The sequence below is a fragment of the Microtus oregoni genome, unplaced genomic scaffold (assembly GCF_018167655.1).
Source record: "Microtus oregoni isolate MIOR12 unplaced genomic scaffold, Mior012 000274F_ref0000193, whole genome shotgun sequence".
Lineage (NCBI taxonomy): Eukaryota > Metazoa > Chordata > Mammalia > Rodentia > Cricetidae > Microtus > Microtus oregoni.
Window position 1 is genome coordinate 16,756 of NW_024544952.1, and position 23,534 is coordinate 40,289.

At 40.0% G+C, this 23,534-nt stretch overlaps 1 protein-coding gene across 1 annotated transcript in view; it reads left to right on the plus strand.

Annotated features, from left to right (window-relative positions):
- Positions 1 to 23,534, plus strand: part of LOC121445689 (magnesium transporter protein 1) — a 48,056-nt gene that overhangs the window by 11,407 nt on the left and 13,115 nt on the right. The window contains exons 2-7 of the mRNA XM_041647837.1: positions 9,260 to 9,429; positions 15,296 to 15,413; positions 17,092 to 17,232; positions 17,879 to 18,019; positions 20,961 to 21,050; positions 21,638 to 21,701. Coding sequence (XP_041503771.1) covers positions 9,260 to 9,429; positions 15,296 to 15,413; positions 17,092 to 17,232; positions 17,879 to 18,019; positions 20,961 to 21,050; positions 21,638 to 21,701 — 724 coding nt within the window. The remainder of the gene's footprint in view (positions 1 to 9,259; positions 9,430 to 15,295; positions 15,414 to 17,091; positions 17,233 to 17,878; positions 18,020 to 20,960; positions 21,051 to 21,637; positions 21,702 to 23,534) is intronic.

The window sequence follows — 23,534 nt, forward strand, 5'->3', positions numbered from 1 at the left end:
TGGTGCTATGGTTATATTTAGGAAGTGGTCTCCCCATGTCAATGCATTCAAGTGTACTTCCCACTTTCTCTTCTATGAGGTTCAGTGTGGCAAGCTTTATGTTGAGGTCTTTGATCCATTTGGACTTGAGTTTTGTGCATGGTGATAGATATGGGTCTATTTTCATTCTTCTACATGTTGATATCCAGTTATGCCAGTACCACTTGTTAAATATGCTTTCTTAGCCGGGTGGTGGTGGCGCATGCCTCTAATCGGAAGGCAGAGGCAGGCGGATCTCTGTGAGTTCGAGGTCATCCTGGTCTACAAGAGCTAGTTCCAGGACAGGCTCCAGAGCTACAGAGAAACCTTGGCTCGAAAAAACAATAAAATAAATAAATAAATATGCTTTCTTTTTTCCATTTGATATTTTTGCTTCCTTGTCAAAAACAGGTGTTCGAAAGCATGGGATAAAACCGGACTCTCTGAACATGGCGAACAATGAGGGCTGATGAGACACCAAGGACAATGGCAGGGGGTTTTGATCCTACTTAATGTGCTGGCTTTGTGGGAGCCTAGCCAGTTTGGATGTTCACCTTCCTAGATATGGACGGAGGGGGGAGGACCTAGGACTTGCCACAGGGCAGGGAACACGGACTGCTCTGTGGACTGGAGAGGGAGGGGGGGGAGAGGAGTGGGGGGAGGGGGAGAAGGGTGGGAGGAGGGGGAGAAGGGTGGGAGGAGGGGAAGGGAAATGGGAGGCTGGGAGGAGGTGGAAACTTGTTTTTTGTTTATGATTTTTTCTTCTTTTCGCAATAAAAAAAAAATTAAAAAAAAAAACAGGTGTTCGAAGATGTGTAGATTGATATCCAGGTCTTCTATTCCATTCCATTGGTCCTCCTGTCTGTTCTTATGCCAATACCAGGCTGTTTTTAGTACTGTAGCTCTGTAGTAGTTTGAAGTCAAGGATTGTAATGCCCCCACACGTTCTTTTATTGTTCATGCTATCTTGGGTTTTTTGCTTTCCATATGAAATTGAGTACCGTTCTTTCGAGGTCTTTGAAGAATTTTGCTGGTCATTGCGTTGCATCTGTTAGAATTCCATATTCTTGAAGATTTTTCTAGATCTACTCAGTCAAGTCTATTGGAAGATGAAATGGAGAAATCTGTGCTTTTAACAGAATTTGCTGCCAGACATGTTCACATTCTGAACGGTATTTTCTCTATAAAACCAAGCTAGGCTTACTTATTTTAAGATATATTAAAATAATAGTTTGCTGTTTTCTTGCTATTTCAAGATATTGGGTTTCTCTTTGTAGTCCCTGGCTGTCCTGGCACTCACTTTGTAGATCAAGCTGGCCTTTCTCTTCCGAGTGTTGGGATTAAAGGCATGAGCCATCACCACCCAGCTTATTTTGCTTTTTTTTTTGAGATTGAATCTCACTGTGTTATTTCATCTTGCTTTGTACTTCTGGCTTAAGCAACTATCCTGTCCCAGACTTCCAAGTAGTTATGTCTGCAGGTATGTACTGCCACCCCTAGTTCTACCATCTAATTGTGAAATTCCAGGTTGTGTTCATGAAATTTTATGTAGAAGTTTAAAACTACTTCATCTGTTGTGATCTGGCTTCAGTTTATTTTCAGAAAGTATACTTAATTGCTCTCACTTTAAGCAGTATTTTGAAGATAATTTTATTTTTTAAGAACTTTAGGAAGAAACTATGGGACTAGTGGTGAGCTGTCTCAAACTAAAACTAAAAAGACTAAAAATGTGAGCCAGTGTTCTCTGAACTGAGAAGAGCTGTGTTTAGTTGCTTTTATTTTATTTTATTTATTTTTAGACTATCCAAATTCTTTAACAATCTGATATATGTACTCAGTGTATCTGTATCATATCCTCTAGTTGCTTATTTTTTAAGGAACTTCCAAATGCTTTTCTCAGGTGGCTTTGCTGTAGGAGAACTATTTGTGTTTTCACTCCAAGACCACCCATGGAGTGGACCATAGAGTTTTCTAATGGATTCAGAGAAGATAGAAGGATGCAGAGAACAAGGAGAGGCTAAAAAGAAAAGGGTGAAGTGATCTTTTCTCTGTCGCTCCATGAATCAACTGGATTTGTTGGACTAGATGTCCAAACATCAGGGAGGAGTTGCTCCAGACACCATTCACATAACCATAAATTGATGCAAAAGCAAGAGGATTTTGGGTCCTTCAGGTTCGGGATATGAAGGACATCAATAGCTGTTGCAGCCCATCTTTTAAAGCAAAAAAGCCACAGGCACAAGGAGGGGGGGGACTGTAGGTTGTTTTCCAACTTATCGGATTGGCTTATTCAAAGGGTTCCTAGTAGTGATTGGTCTATTCCAGGGCAGGAGAATAGCTGTGTGGTCAGGTGATAAGGGGAGCATCTGTGGTCCATCCTGACCTTTGGTTCAGTGACTAAATCAATACATCAGGAACTGAGTCAACATCTGTGGGTTGTATTTGCCTCAATTCCCAAAATGGAGTTACGTTTGAAGACTATTCTCAAGGACACAGGGGGATGAGCAGTCCAGCACATGGTTATTTACAAGGACACAGGAGGATAAGCAGTCCAGCACTCGCGCGCGCGTGTGTGTGTGTGTGTGTGTGTGTGTGTGTGTGTGTGTGTGTGTGAGTGCGGGTGCAACTGTCCCTTTTCCAAAATAGAGTGAGTGTAAGGTTTTAGAAAAATATCTTAGGGTTAAAGGGGGCTTAGAAATGCATTTAGAGTCTTTCAGATTCATTCCCTAATATTTGACACTTGAGCTTTATTGAATAATAAAACATTAAAAGAAGCTGAAATAATAGGCTTCCTGTATGTGATTTCGAGCTTGAGTCCGAAGCAAGTAACTAAGTACTAAGTTTGTATACCCCGAATGTATTTAGTAGATGGTGGTCCTTTAACCTCTCTGAGTTTTGCTGCATGAGACATTTAAGATGTTTAAGTTTTCTGCAGTGAACCATGACCATTCCTAAAAGCGACCCATGCCACTACGCTGACAAACACCCCCCCCCCAAAGATAAACTTTGTACTACAAACTGTTCAGGACAATATCAAGGTGATTAGCTAAGATAATCCAACCAGGACTTCAGATAAGTCCTGTACTTTCTCATCACATGGAGACTGGACAACTGCTAACTTTCCTGGGACTTGATGATTATCTCAATTTTCTCAGGCTCCTCCAAATATGCCATCATTTCCAGATGGCAGGAAGTAATTTTAAGAACATGACACCTAAACTCTCAAAAGATGGGGTGGGTATATTCCATTCATTTGGTGGATTATGAATGTTTGTCATTATTTAGGGTAGGTGGTTACACATTGTTATTGGTCACGGTCAGGGAAGAAACTAAATTAAGGAGATTAAATTCTGTGATCTTGTTCTGAAAAACAAAAGGGGGATTTAGAAATAAGATAAAAAGGTAGATTATTGAATATACTTTCAAACTGAAAAAGCAACTACTAGTCTTAAATATTTTACACTGGTATGGGTTTTTGTTTTTCTTTTCTTTCTTTCTTTCTTTCTTTCTTTCTTTCTTTCTTTCTTTCTTTCTTTCTTTCTTTCTTTCTTTCTTTCTTTCTTTTTCTTTTTTGAGACAGGGTTTCTCTGTGGTTTTGGATGGAGCCTGTCCTGGAACTAGCTCTTATAGACCAGGCTGGTCTCGAACTCAGAGATCCGCCTGCCTCTGCCTCCCAAGTGCTGGGATTAAAGGCATGCCCCACCACGGCCCGGCTTGGTATGGGTTTTTGTATATGATACAAATTTAAGGTTATTTTTGTTATACTGTATATATGTTTTGTTATATTGTATATATGTTTCTTTCATTGTTTAAGATATTTTTGTACATTGATACAAATTTAGGATTATTTTTCTTATGCTGTATATGTTTCTATTCTTGTTTAAGGTATTATACCTATGCAGCTCATTTTGAAATGTAATATAAAGTTTTAGTCCTTGAAAGCTATTCAGGATTATAATGAAAGACAGGTTAGTAGTTAGTCATAATACAACAATCAAACTTAACAATTATGTTAGGTATGTTTTCAAGGTCATAGATAGATAGATAGATAGATAGATAGATAGATAGATAGATAGATAGATAGTCTATATATATTTATGGTCTCTATATATAGATAGATGGTCTTCAAACACTGCAGAGACCTACAGAATTTAACATTTAAAATGTTTTAATAACAAGGCTTTTCATGACAGTGAGAAATATCTATTACTGGCAGCACCAGTTTACTTTAAAAGGGTGATGGGCATCAATGAACCTCCATTTTGAGTTTGCTTTCATTGTGGCAAAGATAGCCATTTGGGCAAGAAACTGCCCTTGCCTTAACTAACAGTGTGCTGTCCAAATTAGACAAGTTGGACACAAAAGAAGTGACTGCCAAACTTTGCCAAGACTTGGGACAGTCCTTCAAAATTTCCTTCTTCACAAAAACTTCTGTTAGATATCTTAGGCCTTTAGGCCAAAGATGGATGCCCCAATGTTAGAGAGGAACCTTGAGGTGACTTTCTAGGTAGCCAGATGTCTCTGTTATTTCTATAGTTTTAGAAGTTGCTTGCTCTGCACTACTCAAGTCTTTGATGGGATTGAAAATTAAATTGTTAGAGTTTTCCTTAGAAGTTAAATTAGATAGAAAAAACTAAAACTAGATACAAAATTTTGGGACTCACCAAGATAGGATAGATAATGAAGTATTTTATCTGAATTTGCCAAATACATAATGGACTGGACATTGTGAATGTATTTTTTACTTGATAATTGTTCTTATTATATATAGTTTCACTTTGTTAAAACTGATCCTTTTTGATCTAGGCAGTGGTGGTGCATGCTTTTCATCCCAGCACTCGGGAGGCAGAGACAGGTGGATCTCTTTGAGTTCGAGGCCAGCTTAGTCTACAGAGTGAGTTCCAGGACAGTCAAAAATACACAGAAACCCCATCTCGAAAAAAAAAAAAACAACAACTAATACCTTGTTATATATAGTTTTACTATGTTAGAGTTAAAACCTTTTCCTTTTATTTACACAAAAAGGGAGAAATGTTGTGGGAGGTTTGTTTTCACTCTAAGGCCGTCCATTGAGTGAACAATAGAGTTTTCTGGCTCACTCAGAGTAGATAGAGGGGTGTAGAGTATAAGGAGGGGCCGAAAAGATGCTTGTTCTTTTCGATTGGAAAGGTGGAGAAGAGTGTAAAGTGTTCTTTGCCCCATAGCTCCATGAATCAATAAGGTTTATTCCCTAATATTTGACTCCCAAGCTTTTTTTTAATTTATTTATTATGTATATAGTGTTCTGGGCACCAGATCTCATTATAGATGGGTGTGAGCCATCATGTGGTTGCTGGGAATTGAACTCAGGACCTCCAGAACAGCAGTCAGTTCTCCTAACCTCTGAGCCATCTCTCCAGCCCTTGACTCCCGAGCTTTATTGAATAATAAAATATTAAAAGAAGCTGTAGTAGGCCTTATCTACCTTCTCTAACAGCAGTGTATGAAAGACCTCATTCAACATCCTCTCCAGGATTTGCTGTTGCCACTGTATTTCATTTTATTAAAGGGTGTATAGTGGCATTGAGTTGTATTCTTTTTTTTTTTTTAAATGTATTTTATGACTGCACCTTCCCATTTTGCCAGTTGAGATGTTAAATTCTTTTTATTTATTTATTTATTTGTTTATTATGTATACAGTATTCTTCCTGCAGGCCTCATTACAGATGGTTGTGAGCCACCATGTGGTTGCTGGGAACTGAACTCAGGACCTTTGGAAGTGCAGGCAATGCTCTTAACTGCTGAGCCATCTCTCCAGCCCGAGTTGTATTCTTTTTTGTTTTTTTTTTTTTTATATATCCCAGAGTGGCCTCCAACGATGGCCTTGAACACCTGATCCTCCTGTCTTCGCTTTCCAAGTGTTGTACTTGTAGGCATTCACCACCATACCTGATTTATGTAGCGCTGGGGAGAAAACTCAGGGCCTTATGCATGCTGGGAAAACACCCTACCATCTGACCTAAATTCCTAGCACCTAAGTAAAGTGTGTTTAGGGTTTTATATCTTTGAGGTTTTCATTTATGCAAGCATGATTTGTTGAAAATACTGTTCTCTGTATTTGCAGAGTAGTTCATGTTTGTAATCCTGAAACTCAGGAGACTGAGGCAGAAGAATCACCTCAAGTTTGAGGCCAGTCTAGACTATATGAGACCCTGTTCCAAAAAGAAAAAAAAAACCTCCAGGACAGTCAGAGCTATTACACAAAGAAACTGTTTCACAGTAGGGGGGTGTGTGGGGCAACGATGACTATGAACAGACAACACAACAAAAACCAAAAGCATATACCAGCGGTTCAATTCAACATTCTTTAGAATCTTTGACAAACGAAATCTTTTATGATTTTATATTATTTTATATATTATTAAATAGTAATGTACTTTAAAGTATAATGTTTGCTTAAATTTTTTGGTGTTTTTAAGATGTGTCTCATGAGCTGTGTGGTTACCACCACACACACCTTTAATCTCAGCACTGAGTTTGAGGCCAGCCTGGTCTACAGAGCTAGTTCTAGGACAGCCAGGACTACACAGAGAAACCCTGTCTCGAATAACCAAAATATAAAAACAAAAAAGATGGTGTCTCATGTAAACCAGGTTGGCCTGGAACTCTATAAAGGTGAGGCAACCTTGAAATCTTGATCCTCTTCCTCCTGTACCACCACCCTCATCTTAAATCTTATAAAATACTAAAGTTTAAGGATATTTTTTTTTTTTTTTGGTTTTTTCGAGACAAGGTTTCTCTGTAGCTTTGGAGCCTGTCCTGGAACTCCCTTTGTAGACCATCTAGGCTGGCCTTGAACTCACAGAGATCCGCCTGCCTCTGCCTCCCGAGTGCTGGGATTAAAGGCGTGTGCCACCACCACCCGGCAAGGATAATTTTTTTTTAATTTATTTATTTATTAAGGATTTCTGCCTCCTCCCCGCAACCGCTTCCCATTTCCCTCCCCCTCCCCCGATCAAGTCCCCCTCCCTCATCTGCTCGAAGAGCAATCAGGGTTCCCTGACCTGTGGGAAGCCCAAGGACCACCCACCTCCATCCAGGTCTCATAAGGTGAGCATCCAAACTGCCTAGGCTCCCCCAAAGCCAGTACGTGCAGTAGGATCAAAAACCCACTGCGATTGTTCTTGAGTTCTCAGTATTCCTCATTGTCCGCTATGTTCAGCTAGTCCGGATTTATCCCATGCTTTTTCAGACCTTGGGAATATGCCCAAGAGAGGCCCTATCATACAACAAAAGTATATGCTCAACTATGTTCATGGCAGCATTGTTTGTAATAGCCAGAACCTGGAAACAACCTAGATGCCCTTCAATGGAAGAATGGATGAAGAAAGTATGGAATATATACATATTAGAGTATTACTCAGCAGTAAAAAACAAGGACTTCTTGAATACAAATGGATGGACATAGAAAACACTATCCTGAGTGAGGTAAGCCAGACCCAAAAAGAGGAACATGGGATGTACTCACTCATATTTGGTTTCTAGCCATAAATAAAGGACATTGAGCTCATAATTCATGTTCCTAGAGAAGCTAAATAAGAAGGTGAATCCAAAGACAAACACATAGGCATCCTCATGAATATTAACCTTCATCAGGCGATGAAAGGAGACAGAGACAGAGACCCACATGGGAGCACCGGACAGAAATCTCAAGGTCCAAATCAGGAGCAGAAGGAGACGGAGCACGAGCAAGGAACCACGAGGGGTGCACCCACACACTGAGACAATGGGGATGTTCTATCGGGAACTCACCAAGGCCGGCAAGGATAATTTTTAAGAAAGAATATTTGAGCCGGGCGGTGGTGGCGCACGCCTTTAATCCCAGCACTCGGGAGGCAGAGGCAGGCGGATCTCTGTGAGTTCGAGACCAGCCTGGTCTACAAGAGCTAGTTCCAGGACAGGCTCCAAAACCACAGAGAAACCCTGTCTCGAAAAACCAAAAAAAAAAAAAAAAAAAAAAGAATATTTGAGTCACTTGTGGTGGCTTACCATGTAATCTTGGTGCTCAGGTGAATGAGGCTTGAGGATTTCAAATTTCTGGTCCATCTGAGCTGCCAGATGAGATCTTACCACAAAAAAAGAAAAAGTATCATCAGGACCAGCTCCCAATTTATTTCATAGGATTTATATTTTCTTTTTTAAAAAGATTAATTTGTTTTCTTTTATTTCTATGTTTCTGTACCTGCATGAATTTTTGTTTATCACATGTGTGGAGACAGGTGTACAAATGTCTAAAGAGGCTAGAGAGGTTTGGATCCCCTGGAACTCGAGTCACAGGAAGTTGTGAGCCATTAGTCCACCCTCTGGGATTCCTATATTCTGTGTACCTCTGCTTGGTGGGCTTAGCTTAAGAAAGGAGCTTTGCAAGGCAGGCGATGGTGGTAAATGCCTTTAATCCCAGCACTTGGGAGGCAGAGCCTGGCCGATCTCCGTGAGTTCAAGGCTAGCCTGGTCTACAGAGTGAGTTCCAGGACAGTCAGTGCTGTTACACAGAGAAACCCTGTCTCAACCCCCCACACAAACACAAAAAAAAGTTGCTTTGCTAAAGTAATTTTAACATATATACTTATTTCATTGTGTAAGTATGCATGCACTACAGCACATGTGTAGAGTCAGAGAACAAGTTCTAATTGGTTCTCTCCTTTTACCATAGATTCCTGGGATCAAACTCAGGTTATTAGCCCTAAAGTGACTTTTTGGTTTTATTGTATTTTTGCTGTTGCTGCTGCTACTGCAGACTCCTCCACTACAAATACTTGGTGAAGCAAGGTTTCTTACTAAGTAGATCAGGTTTGGCCTTAAACTCAAAGAGATCCACCTGCCTCTGCTCCCAGGTGCTAAGAATAAAGGCATGTTCTACAATGCTCAGCTGTTTTTCTTTGTTTGTTTTTGTGGGATTTTTTTTTTTTTTGGATAGTGTTTTGGTAGGAATCTTAGGTCGGCCTCAAACTATGAACTTGCCTTCACCTCCTGAGTGCTGGGATAATAGGCATATGCCACCACACCTCTTTGTGGCTTTTTGTTCCTGATATTTGAGGTTTAGGTCTTAACTATGTTGCCCAAGCTGGTCTTGGGCTTTGGGGCTCAGGAGATCCTCTTATTTTAATGTCCTGGGTAACTGTAATTATAAACAAGACCTGCTAAACCCAACCTTAAATGCCAATTTGAGTATATTCACAAGATCTCATTTTGTCTTTTGTAGATGGTGTTATCTGAGAAGGTTAGTCAGCTGATGGAATGGACCAATAAAAGACCTGTAATAAGAATGAATGGAGACAAGTTCCGTCGCCTTGTTAAAGCGCCACCAAGAAATTACTCTGTTATTGTGATGTTCACTGCTCTCCAACTTCACAGACAGTGTGTCGTTTGCAAGTATGATCTTTCATCTCCACTTTGAAATTAAATTGGTTTTTGGTTTTTAACTGTTTTTCTTTCTCAGAAGAATCAAATTTGTACAATGGGTTCGTTAATAAATAGATTATACCTTACTCATGGGTTATATAACAGACACTATTACTGTTTTGTTTTTTTAAGATTTATGTATTTTGTGTATGTAAGTGTTCTGTATTCATTCATGCCAAAAGAGGGAATCAGATCCCATTACAGATAATTGTGAGCCGCCACGTGGTTGCTGAGAATTGAATTCAGGAACTCTAGAAGAACAGCTGAACCATCTCTCCAGCCTTCAACACTACTCTTTTATAAAAATTAGTCTTGGTTGTGCAATTGGTAGGGGAGAAAGAATAAAATATTGTAGCTATCATGAATTCTATAAAAATCAAAGAGCCACCATTTGGATTGATAATCAGTTTATACACTAGTTGTAGTGACATTTTTTTTTTTAAGTTTATCGAGACAGGGTTTCTCTGTAGCTTTAGAGCCTGTTCTGGAACTAGCTCTTATAGACCAGGCTGGCCTTGAACTCACAGAGATCCGCCTGCCTCTGCCTCGCCAGTGCTGTGATTAAAGACTTGCACCACCACTGCCTGACTGTGACATAATTTTTGTTATGTATTTGTACATGCACGTGGGAGTGAGTGCATTTGTGTGCACGGTGTTACATGTAGAGGCCAGAGAACAACTGTCAGAAGTCAATTTTGTCCTTCCAACAGGATCCTTCCACCATAGAGTCTAGGGATAGAACACAAGTCAACAGGCTTACATGGCAAGTACTTTCTTCCACCCACTGAGTATCTCCTGGCCCCATGTTACAAATACTTTTAGGCTGAGGATGTAGCTCAGGATATCAGGGTAGACAATTGCCTAGCATTAGAAAAAGTCCTGGGTTCAATCCCCAGTACTCCAAAAGGAAGGGTTTATAAATGCTTTCAATTTCACACTTTTTTTCTTTTGGGGTTTTATTTTATATTTCTGAAGTAGAGTTATAGTTTGTTATAGGGGATTTATTTATTTGTGTGTACATGAATATTATGCAAGTATATAGAGGTCAGAAAACAGGTGTGGAAGTTGGTTGTCTCTCTCTAGCATATAAGTCCCAGAAATTGAACTTAGATTGTAAGTCTCAGCAGCCAGCTCCTTTACACCCTGAGCCAGCTCATCAGCCCTTCAAAGGGGATTTTTACTGTATTTCTTTTAAACTGGGTCTCACTGTATATCCTTGACTGTCCTGAAACTTGATAATATGTAGGCTGTGCTGGCCTTGAACTCACAGAGATCAACCTGCCTCTGCCTCCCAGATGCTAGGGTTAAATGTGTGTGCCACCATGCCTAACCTTATTTTTATTGTTTAAAGGTTTGATTTTTATTATGTGTATCTATACAGAGGTATGTGCGCATGAGTTCAGGTTCCCTCGGAGGCCAGAGGCAGTTGATATTCCTGGAGCTAGAGTTACAGGTGGTTGTGAACCACCTGACCTGGGTACTGAGAAGTAAAGTTAGGTTCTCTACAAGAGCAATAAATTCTCTTAATACCTGAGCCATCTTCCCAGCCACTTTTTTTTTTAAATATTTATTTATTTATTTATTTATTATGTATACAATGTTCTGCCTACACGTACCCCTGCAGGCCAGAAGAGGGCACCAGGCCTCATTACAGATGGTTGTGAGCCACCATGTGGTTGCTGGGAATTGAACTCAGGACCTTTGAAAGAGCAGGCAATGCTCTTAACCACTGAGCCATCTCTCCAGCCCCATTCCCAGCCACTTTTTAAAAAAGATTTTTATTTATTACGTATACAGTATTCTCAGTACTCTGCCTGCAGGCCAGAAGAGGGCACCAGATCTCATTACAGATGGTTGTGAGCCACCATGTGGTTACTGGGAATTGAACTCAGGACCTTTGGAAGAGCAGGCAGTACTCTTAACTGCTGTACCATCTCTCCAGCCCTCCAGCCACTTTTGTTCTCTTCTTAATTATGTATAGGTGGAGAGGAGGTGAAACTTAAATGAAATAGTGTAAAACTCCCTTTCAAGGGCTGGTGAGTTGGCTCAGAGGAGTTGGCATGTGAATGTAGATACCTATAGAGGCTAACATGATCCATTACAGATGCTTGTAAGCTGCCTGATGTTGTTCTTACAACCAAACTCAGATTCTCTGCAAAAGCAGTGTACGCTCTTAACAGTAGCGGCAACTCTCTAACCCCTTATGTAATTAAAAACAGTTGTACGTGGGTGAGTGTTTTGCCTGCATATATGTCTGTGTGCCACTTGAGTGAAGGGCCCACAGGCCAGAAGAGGGTGTCAAGTCTCCTGGAATTGAAGTTAAAAGGCAGTTGTGAGCCTTCACATAGGTGCTGGGAATTGAACAAACAATACTCTTAACTGCTGAGCCATCACTCCAGCCTTGTCCTTAGGAAATGTTTGAACCAGTTCATTGCCTAGAAATGGAGGAAGAGGTATAAGGGGAACTGGAAGTATAAGAGAAATCATTTCCAGAGTGGAGCCTTCTAGCTATGTGTGTCTGAGGAGCTACAAATGTTTTGTTGAGGCATTAGCGTGCCACTGGACCATAGGCTAGTTGGCACAGTCTCTGTGCCACCATCATATCATAACAACTACCTCTCCCCCTCCAAATAGCTTTTCATCAGGAATATAGTAGTCAATGCCAGGATTGAATATTTATGCTGTAAATTTGTTCATTATGGTCCCACAATTGGTATGAATCCTTTGATTTCATCTCTAGACACTAAAATGATTTGCTTATGTTCATGTTTGGGATACTGAACAAAATTTACAAAATGTGGATAGAGGGGCTGGAGAGATGACTCAGTGGTTAAGAGCACTGACTGCTCCTCCAGAGGACCCGGGTTCAATTCCCAGCACCCACATGGCAGCTCACAGCTGTCTGTAGCTCCAGTTCAAGAGAATCTGACATCGTTATACCAATGTGCATGAAATGAAGTTAAATAAAGTTTTTTAAAAAAAAAAAAAAAACAAAAAATGTGGATAGAGAATAGATTAGTGCATGTCAAAATGAAATAGACTCTAGGTTTAATCTCCAGCACTAAAATACATACAGAATAGAAAAGGATGGAATTAAAAAGTTTATCACAGATGAAAAAAATGTTTTCTAACTGGGTGGTGGTGAGACACACCCTTAGACCCAGCACTTGGGAGGCAGAGGCAGGTGGATTCAGGCCATCCTTGTTTACAAAGTTATTTCCAGGACAGCCAGAGCTGTTACACAGAGAAACTGTGTCTCAAAAACCAAAAAAAAAAGTTTTCTAGAAGAATAAAGAGTTAAAAAATAAAACAGAAATACTAGAACCCCCAAACTTTCTTTGATAAATAAGTATGTTTATGCATTTATGTTACTTAGATTTAACCCCAAAGGATTGAAAAGAAAGTAAGATAAGGAAAGACATATACACATGGGAAAAACATGTAAATAAACAGACCTTTAGAATGAAATAAGCTGGGCAGTAGTGGCACATACCTTTAATCCTAGCACTTGGGAGGCAGACCAACCTGGTCTATCAAGTGAGTTCCAGGATCGGCTCCAAAGCTACAGAGAAACCATGTCTCAAATAACCAAAAGGAAAAAAGAGACAAAAATAAAATGAAAACATAAAGGAAAATTCAAGGATAACTGAAGGTTTGTTCATCTCAAGTCCCTAGATTTTTCTTGTCATTTATTGTAATAATTCATCTGATTGTATTTTTACTTACCAAAATAGCATCTGTGCCTCAGAGTATGTGTGAGAGTTTGTACATGTGTTCATATGTGTGTGGGTACATGTGTGTGCCTGGGTGTAGAGGCCTGAGTATTTGGTGTCATCTTCAGAAATGTTGTCTACCTCCTTTGAAGCAAGGTCTCTCCTTTGCCTGGAGCACACTGGTTAGGCTGGATTAGCTAACCAGCCAGCTCGAGGCATCCGCTTGTCTCTGCTTCCCAAGTGCTGCAATTAGGAGGCTATCACCACTCTTGCTTTTTAAACATGACTTCTGGGAGATGAACTAATGTCCTCATGCTTTCAAAGCAAGCATTTTTACTGATTGAGTCATCTTCTCAGCCTCCAGATCTTATTTAATTTTTAAAAATTTGATACAAAGTCTCACTGTGTAGCCCTGGCTGTTCTGAACTTGCTATAACAGCAGGCAGGGTTTTAACTTTGACTATCTTTGCCTTCTGAGCGTTAGTTTTACAGGCCTGTGCCACTGTGTCTGTCTGGTTACATACTTTTGATATTTAAGGTAGGCTGTTAGATCTTCTTTGCCTGATGATTTAGGGTCTCAAAATTGTGAGAATTTGGGGTATCAATCAGTGTTAGATTCCTGCCTAGAATGTGTGGGACCCTGGGTTCAATCCCCAGCACCAAACCCAAAAATTGTTGTATGCCCATACTCCTTCCTACAAGGAGTCTGAAACAGAAGGAGCATTTGAGACCAGTAGTGTGGTATAGGTTGAGCAACATAGCAAGACCCTGTCTTAAAAACAAGAGTGGAAGCAGCACACTGGCTGGAGAGAGACCAGCTGTTAGAGCCCATTATTGCTCTTGCAGAGTACCCAACTCAGTTCTAGGAACCCATGTTGGGCAGCTGACAACCTCCCGTAACTCCAGCTCCAGATCAGTAGATCTGATGCCTCTGGCCTCAGTGGGCACTGGCACTCATGTGCACACATCCTCACACAGACATATGTACCTAGAAATAAATCCTTTAGTTCCGGGTCTAGGGCTACACAAAGAAACTGTCTTAGGGGAAAAACCACCAAAGGAGGGAAAGCCTCCATAGTGTATAGAGGATGTTAGCTGCATTTCTTTGTTTTGTGACTACCAAAGATGTTTTGGAGCCTGGCTGTGGTGGCACATACATCTAATCTGGAAGCAGAAGCAGGCAGATCTCTGTAAATTAAGGCCAGCCTGGTCTACAGAGTTACAGAATAGCCAGGGCTACCTAGTGAGACCTCCCATCTCCAAAAAAAATTTTTTAATTGTTTTGGGTGGTTGGAGAGATGGCTCAGTGGTTAAGAGCACTGACTGTTCTTCCACAGAACTTGGGTTCAATTCCCAGCACCCACATGGCAGCACAGGACTGTCTGTAACTCCATTTCCAAGGGATCCAACACCCTCACACAGAATATATACAAGCAAAACACCAGTGCCCATTAAATAAATAAATGACTCTTTTAAAAAAAAGAAAAATTGTTTTGGGATTCAAAAATAAACAGTATAAAAGTATAAAGCATGGAATGGAGTCATGTAATTACTAATTTCTGGTGAGATTTCCATCACTTAGATGTGAGGCTTCTTTTATACTTAAACAAAGTGTCTTCTAACTGATTGTGTTCTAACTATACCTGAATTATGTACCAATAACCTTTTTTTTTTTTTTGAGACAGGGTTTCTCTGTGTAATAACCCTGGCTGTCCTGAACTTAATCTGTAGATCAGGCCAGCCTCAAACTCAGATCCACCTGCCTCTTCTTCCCTCACAGCTGGAATTAAAGGAATGTGCTGCCACCACCACCCAGCTTGCCAATAATTTTTAATATTTCTTTTACTAAAAATTGCTATTATGCTAGACAGTTGTGGCACATGCCTTTAAACCCAGGTCTCTGGAAGCAGATGCAGGCGACTGTCTGAGTTCAAGGCCAGCCTTGTTTACAGAGTGAGTTCCAGGATAGCCAGGTACACAGCGAAACACTTGTCTCAAAAAAACAACAGCAACAAATTGCTATTATTTAATTAGGTTTTGTTTTACTGCTGATAAACTGGGTTGATTTTTAAATTGTTTCATATATTTTTTGCTTTATTCCCCACCGATCTGATTTTATTCAGGCAAGCTGATGAAGAATTCCAGATTCTGGCAAACTCTTGGCGGTACTCCAGTGCATTTACCAACAGAATATTTTTTGCCATGGTGGATTTTGATGAAGGTTCTGATGTATTTCAAATGGTAAGATGTTTGATTTTTTTTCTTGTATATAGGAATAAAGCATGGATAAAGCAAAATACAATTTTGATGATTACAAGAAGTTAAATAGTGGGGCTGGAGGTATGGCTACTTGGTTAAGATCACTCATTCCTCTTGCAGAGGACTTGGGTTTGATACCCAGCACCCACATGGTAGTTCAAAACCATCCATAACTCCACTTCCAAGGAACCTGATGCCTTCTTCTAGTCTTCACGGGCAGCAGGCATGCATATAGTACACATACATACATGCAAGCAAAACACTCATACACATAAATCTAAAAATATTGTTAAGAAGTTAAATAGGAATACTTTAATGCAAAAGCTAGAGTAGCTAGTAAACTAAAAGCAAAATTTGACTAATCAAAAAAAGTCAGTAACCAACGCCAACCAGCATGTTGTGTGGCATGGTCTGTGTACACTTTTAAGTGTGTTGTGTGGCATGGTCTGTATAGCAAAGGCTGGATACAAACTTCCAATCCTTTCTCCTCCATCTCCCAAGTATTGGGACTATAAGTGTTCATCATCCTACCTGATAACTTACACACATACACACTCAAACACACAAATGTGTGTGTGTGTGTGTGTGTGTGTGTGCATGTAAAGCAGAGAGGAATTTGTTCAATGTGGGAAGAACAGATGACTAGTGGCTCCTTCTATTGCTACTAGTTTAAACAGAAGAATTGGGCAGTGGGGAGAGGTATGTGTAATTAATTAAACAGCCAGGTGAAGGTGTCATCTGATCATTTTCTCAGTTCTGGTTCATCAAGATGGTCAATCCAAAGTCAACATAGCTTGGGATCAATCTGGTTCCCCCAACATCATCTCTGCTCCAGAATACAGCCCTGTCTTCCAGATAATTGCCTTATTTCACAGAAGGTTGTTCCTGCCCTTCAAGGATTTGTTTTTCTGGGACTTACACAAATTTTATTTTGTAAATATATAAAGAACAAGCCAGGCACTTGTTCCTATACTCCTAGCAGTTGGAAGGTGCCTATTCTGGAACTTGCTGTGCAGACTTGACTGACCTCCAACTCATAAATATCCACCTGCCTCTGCCTCTCCAGTGCTGGGGTTACAGATGTGTGACTACATGTCTGGTGTTTTATTTCAAGACAGGGTCTTGCCAAGTGTCCAAGCTTGTCTTAAACTCAGAGTATTGCTCTAACAGTCCTTTAACCTGAACTCTTCTTGTTTTAGTATCATGAGGTTGTAACAGCCATATAAAATAAGTTTAGGTGTCATGAATGTATACCTAACTTTTTAAGAATTTCTGAGCAACCTTAAATAACTGGTATGGGAAATTTCCTATTCAAGTTAAAAAAAATTGTATGTTACCTAGAAATTTCTATTTGGATAATAAAATGTAATTGTTACAGTCAGGGGTAGCCTTGCATTTGAAAGCCAACTCCACAACGCTCCTTAGATAATCACGATCTTCATGTGTGTGAAAAGCCTGAATTTCTCCCAGGCATGTTGGTACATTCTTTTAATCCTAGCACTCAGCAAGCAGAGACAGGAAGATTATTGCAAGTTCAAGGCCAGCCTGGTTGACACAGCAAAACCCTGTCTTAAAAAAAAATGTTTAATTTTAAAAATTAGTTGCCGTTAAGGTTATTTTCTTGGTAACTTAATGTTTCCATGGACTATTTTTGATTCAGCTAAACATGAATTCCGCTCCAACTTTCATCAACTTTCCACCAAAAGGAAAACCCAAAAGGGCTGATACATACGAGTTACAGGTGCGAGGGTTTTCAGCTGAACAGATTGCTCGCTGGATCGCAGACAGAACTGATGTCAATGTAAGTTTCCCTACTTTACAAAAAGTCTTTTTTTCACTGTCTTTGAATCTGAACTGGGAGTCATAGCTGGTCTTGTCTTCATGTCACTGAGATGGAATCATTTGGTAGATCTTTCTTAAGTAGGATTTAACAGGATCATCTTGATAAAAATTAAAAAATTTTACTCATCTTGAGTAAAATTATAAAATACCTTGTCTTAGCCTGTTGAGTTCAGAACAATTAGAAACCATTTTCCTGACCATAAGTGTGTGTACTTGGCAAAATTTCTTAATCTAAGGGGTATTGTGTTTTAATTGAAATAATACCGTGCCTGTTACATATTATTTCTAGGGTATAGTTTTGACTGGAGTAATATGGTTAAAAATATTTTTCCTGGGGAACCCTGATTGCTCTTCAAGCAGATGAGGGAGGGGGACTTGATCGGGGGAGGGGGAGGGAATTGAGAGGCGGTGGTGGGGAGGAGGCAGAAATCCTTAATAAATAAATAAATTTAAAACAAAAGAAGAAACCAAAAGAAGAAAAAAAGAAAGAAAAAGAAAAAAAATATTTTTCCTGAAAATACGTTTTTGACTGCTTTCATTTCATTATTATTAATTAGAAAATAAATTTTATATCTTAGAATGTTTTTCTCTCTCTTTTCCATTAGATTAGAGTAATTAGACCTCCAAATTATGCTGGACCCCTAATGTTGGGATTGCTTCTGGCTGTTATTGGTGGACTTGTGTATCTGCGAAGAAGCAATATGGAATTCCTCTTTAATAAAACTGGATGGGCTTTTGCAGCTTTGGTAAGTGAATTGAAAGAGAAAAGTTGATTGAAAAAGAACTTAATCTATTTTCTTTACCCTTTTTCTTTTGTTTTCTTTATTGTTCTTGTGTATAAGCCACAGATTGCTATTGGGTGACTTCCTCAGTCACTTCTTCAGCTTATTTTATGAAATGAGTCTCCCTGAACCAGGAATTCACTAGTGATTCCTAGAGAGCCTCCTGTCTCCATATCTTTAGTGCTGATATTACAAGCGCATACTGCTGCACCCAGAATTTTTTCTTGGGTTCTGTTAGCTGTTACCTCTGTGAAAAGTACTTTTTTGGTGTGTGTGTGTGTGTGTGTGTGTGTGTGTGTGTGTGTACGCGTGTACATGTACTTGTACATGCATACAACTGCACATGCATAGGCCAGAGGAGGATATCCAGAGTCATTCTCTGTTGTTCTCTACCTTTTCTCCCATCCCCAAGACAGGGTTTCTCTGTGTAACAGCCCTGGATGTCCTGGAACTCACTCTGTAGATCAGGCTGGACTTGAACTCAGAGATCCACCTGCCTCTGCCTCCCCAGTGCTGGGTTCAAAGGCGTGTACCACCATAGCCAACTCCACTTTTCTTTGACAGGATCTAGAACTGAGCCTGAAGCTCCCCGTTTGGGCTAGAGCAGATGGCCAACAAGCTCTTGGGCTCTTCCTGTCTGTTCCTCAACACAAGGACTCTCTAGGATGTCCAGCCATGCTGGGGATTTAGACTCGGGTGCTCTTGTTTTCACAGCATGCAGTCTTATCCGCTGAGCCATTTACTCAGCCCGATTTTTGTTGTGGTGAGAGTGCATGTTGGTGCTTGTTCGTGGAGATGTGAGTATGTGCTCGTTTGTGTGGAGGCCAGAGGTGAACTCAGGTGTTCTTCCTTAGGCTCAGTCTACCTTGGGATTTGTTGTTGTTTTCAGGAGGTGTCTCACTGATTAGAGCAAGGTTGGCTGGAGGACTGAAGAGGGCACTGGATCCCTGGAGTTATAGGCATTTGTGAACTGCCTAACAGAGGTTCTGGGAACCAAACTCCACTATTTTACAAGAGAAGCAAATGTCTAGCCAGTGCCCTCAGCTTTTTTATTTGGATTCTGGGAATTGAACTCAGGTCACTGTTTTGTTTGAAAGCACCTGAGCAAGGCAACTTCTAAAAGACAGCCTTTCACTGAACTAGAGTTCATGATGGTGGAGTGAAGGAACAGCTGAGAGCCCACATGTCATCCACAGTCAGGAGGCAGAGAAGACACTGGGAACAGCACAATCCTTTTGAAACCTTAAAACTCACCCCCAGTGACACACCTCCAAAAAAGTCACATCTCCAAATCCTTTCCTGTAGCACCCGGCTTACTACATGACAGTATGATACTACTCCTGTATTGCGGTGCCTGCACTATAGGACCATTCGTGAGCCTCAGGCAAGGGGCTGGAGATTGAAACACACACCTCTAGTCACTGGTAAAGAAGCCCTTTATTGAATAGCACCACGGAGGCTTATATACTCAACACAGTCAGGTGGGCCAGCAGGTGAAAACCTCATCTCCTGATCCTCAATCAAGGACAAGGTAACACATGCTCAGGAAGCAGAACTGGTCAGAGCTTTCAGTAGCACAAATCAGAAGGCCAAGTAAAGGAGAGCAGGGGAGAGCAACTGGAGGCCAGGACTCCAAATGGTCCCAACACTTTCCAAACAGTTCTGCCAACTGGATACCAACCATTCAGACATAAGAATTTATGGATCTGTTTTAGTCAGTGTTCTTCTATTGCTGTGAAGAGACACCATAACCGTAGCAACTCTTACAAAGAAAAGCATTTATTTGGTACTTGGCTTACAGTTCAGAGGTACAGTCCATTATCAACGTGGTGGGAAGCATCGTGGCGTGCAGCCAGACATGGTGCTAGAGAAGGAGCTGAGAGTTCGACATCCAAATCCACAGGCAGAAAGGAGAGAGAGAGAGAGAGAGAGAGAGAGAGAGAGAGAGAGAGAGAGAGAACGAGAACACACCACTAGGCCTGACTTAGGCTTCTGAAACCCCAAAGCTTGCCCCAAGTGACACACTTCCTCTAGGCTCATTTAGTACATATAGTACAAATTCAGTAGACCCCATGTTCATTCATCACCCTCCATCATGTGGGTCCTGGAGATCAAATACATTGTCAAGCTTTTGTGGCAAATACTTTTATATGCCAAGCCATCTTTCTGGTCCTAAGATTTTCTATATTTTTATTTCCTGTCTTAAAATGAGTTTCTTTCCCTCGTTATCTTATTAGGTTTTCCAAAGTTTCAAGCAACTGATTCTGTTTATAGTTCTTTTTTATATTTTATTTTATGTTTAGCGTGTGTGTATGTGTTGGGGGTTATGTGCATAAGTGCAGGTATATATAGAGGTCAGACGGGGCCATTTGATTCCTTAGAAACTGGAGTCACGGGAAGTTATAAGCCACCCATCGTGGGTCCTGGGAACCAAACTCATATCCTCTGCAAGAACAGTATGTATATTCTCGCTATTCCTAGTTACAGTTCTTTTGAAAATGTTTTTGAATGTATTTTCTTTTTTTTTTCAAGACAGGATTTCTCTGTGGCTTTGGAGCCTGTCCTGGAACTAGCTCTTTTAGACCAGGCTGGCCTCAAACTCACAGAGATCTGCCTGCCTCTGCCTCCCAAGTGCTGGGATTAAAAGCGTGTGTCACTACCACCCGGCTTCAAATGTATTTCAATATTGAATTTTGAAACTTCTCTGTTTATAGTTTAAAATTCCTTCAGAAATGATGTTGAATTGTGATCCTTTTGACAAAATATAAACCTTAATAAAGAAATAATTTTTTTGGAAAAAATAAAGTCTTATGTTTCCTGAATGGATAAGCATTTTCATGTACCTGCTTAACTAATCAATATGGGCTAGCTGGACCATGAGTATTCCGATATATTTGTTTCCTAGTGTTTTGTACTTGCTATGACATCTGGTCAGATGTGGAACCATATAAGAGGACCACCATATGCTCATAAGAATCCCCATACAGGACATGTGGTAAGTTGTTCATTTCTTTGCATTATATACCAAAGTTGATGTAATATGATTACCTTGTGAAGCCAGAGCCAGCATATACAGGAACTAGATAGAGTTTTGCCTCTTTGATCCCTGTTATGGAGCTTCAGGTACAATTAGAGCATGTGGTCTTCCAAAGTGGGATGTTCTTTCTTCCATTTCTTGAGTTCTTTTGACTAGGATGGCTAAGAAAATCATTCTCAAACTAAATATAAGAGTTAGTCAACTATTTGAGCATCTGTTATTTCTAGTACTGTGCTAGGCACTATCAGACATGGTGATTAATTGGAAAATTGTGGTTCCTATTGTCATGTCTACATTGTTTTTTACCTCATAGTTTTATACTCTTAAATATTATTTTTCTCATACACTTTTGTTAAATAGATAGTATAAATACAAAGAAAGAAGTAAATAATATAGAAATAGCTTTTAGTAGACGAATAAAGTATGGTACATACATACAGCAAGTGAATTGATGATTTCATAAAGTTTAACATACTTTATTTTAGGGTTAGGACACTGCAATTCAATGTATAATTTAAAGGTTCCTTTTTGTCTTCCTCTCCCAGAACTATATCCATGGAAGCAGCCAGGCCCAGTTTGTAGCTGAAACCCACATTGTTCTTCTGTTCAGTATCCTTTTACAATAAGTCTTTATTGTTCCATTTTAATTTGATTGTTTTCTTACAATCTTATGTCCTCTATACAGATTTGGTTGGAGCTGCTGTCCTAATGCAGGCAATAATACTTTTTGGGAATTGTATTGCTTGTGTCTTCCTTCTTGACCCAATATCTTATAGACTAATAATAGGCAAACCTTTAGTCTGGCAAAGCCAGGTTGATTAGCCATTGATGTATGGATTTAGAAGAAAAATGAGGTTTAGGTGAGACTTAAAATGAAACATTAAGAGCTGGAGAGATGACTCAGCGGTTAAGAGCACTGGCTGCTCTTCCAGAGGTCCTGAGTTCAATTCCCAGCAACCACATGGTGGCTCACAATCATCTGTAATGAGATTTGGTGCCCTCTTCTGCTCTACAGCATACATGCATACAGAACACTGTATGCATAATAAATAAATCTTTAAAAAATGAAACATTAAGCTGAGTGTGGTATCACACATCTTTAATCCCAGCACTCATGAGGCAGAGGCAGGCCAATTTCTGGTTTACAGAGCAAATTCAAGGACAGCCAGAGCTATTACACAGAGAAACTCTGTCTCGAGGAAAACAAACAGAGAGATAAATTAACAAATGTAAAATGAAATGTCATTTTAATACACTAAAAGCATAATTGGGACTGAGATATACCTCATTGGTATAGCACTTACCTATCATGCACAAGACCCTGATTTCTAGTGTCCTTCAGAGAAAACCTAGATATAAGAGCCACAGTAAGTAAAAGAAAAAATGCTGGCTGAATAGATTAAATAAAAAAGCAAAACCAAAAATAGCATTGGGCTGGAACGAAGGCTCAAGCAGGGTGCCTACTTACCCACCCTGACAACCCAAGTTGGATCTCCAGGACCAATATGGTTGAAGGAAAGGACCAATTTCTGCCAGTTGTCTTCTAACCTCTACACATCTGCTGTGACGTAAGTGCAAACAGGTACACTGTGTCACACACACACACACACACACACACACATACAGATTAATTAATTAAAAACATGGAAAATGAACAGTCATTCCTAACAAGAGGCTGTTTACGAGAGAGCACAAGATGGTAATGAAGAGATGAATGTAGTCAGTTACAGAGCTTCGTTAGAACACCTGACTCTTAGCACTTAATTACAGCCACATGCAGTAGCATGCAGTGTGCATCATGTACATAATTAGCAGTGTGTGACCATTCCTAGTACTCACAAAAGTACAGGTGATGGTCTCTTTTCTGCTAGAGCATAGGCACTGATACTGCTCATTTCATTATTCAACCATGTGATGTGCTTTTTGTTTACAGTAGTATTTCTATTCTGAATTATATAGCTACTGTTATTAAAATGAATAAGGTCATGCCACATGAGGGATTTTCCTTTTTCATTAGAATAAGACAAAATTGGGTATCTGAATCATAATTAGTACTCCAGATGTTATTTGTTGAAAATCTGAAGAAGTTTTTGAGATTATTTTCTATTAAAAGTGAGTTGCTATTGTTTTAAATGGTGTGTATTTCAAGTATGCCCTTTTCAGGGGTGTTAAATTGATAACAGTGACTACTTAGTATTTTGTAGTGTGTATGAAGTTGGAAAACTGTTGTGATCAGGCAGTTTGTTTTAAGGTATGATATCCAAAAAGCTGATTTTCTATATAGGTGGAATTTTTGTGGTTGCTGTTTTTGTTTTGCTTTTTTGAGACAGGATTTTTCTGTGTGGCCCTGGCTGTCCTGAAACTTCCTCTGTAGACCAGGCTGACCTTGGTCTCACAGAGATCTGTCTCCCTCTGCCTCGCAAGTGCTGGAATTAAAGGCGT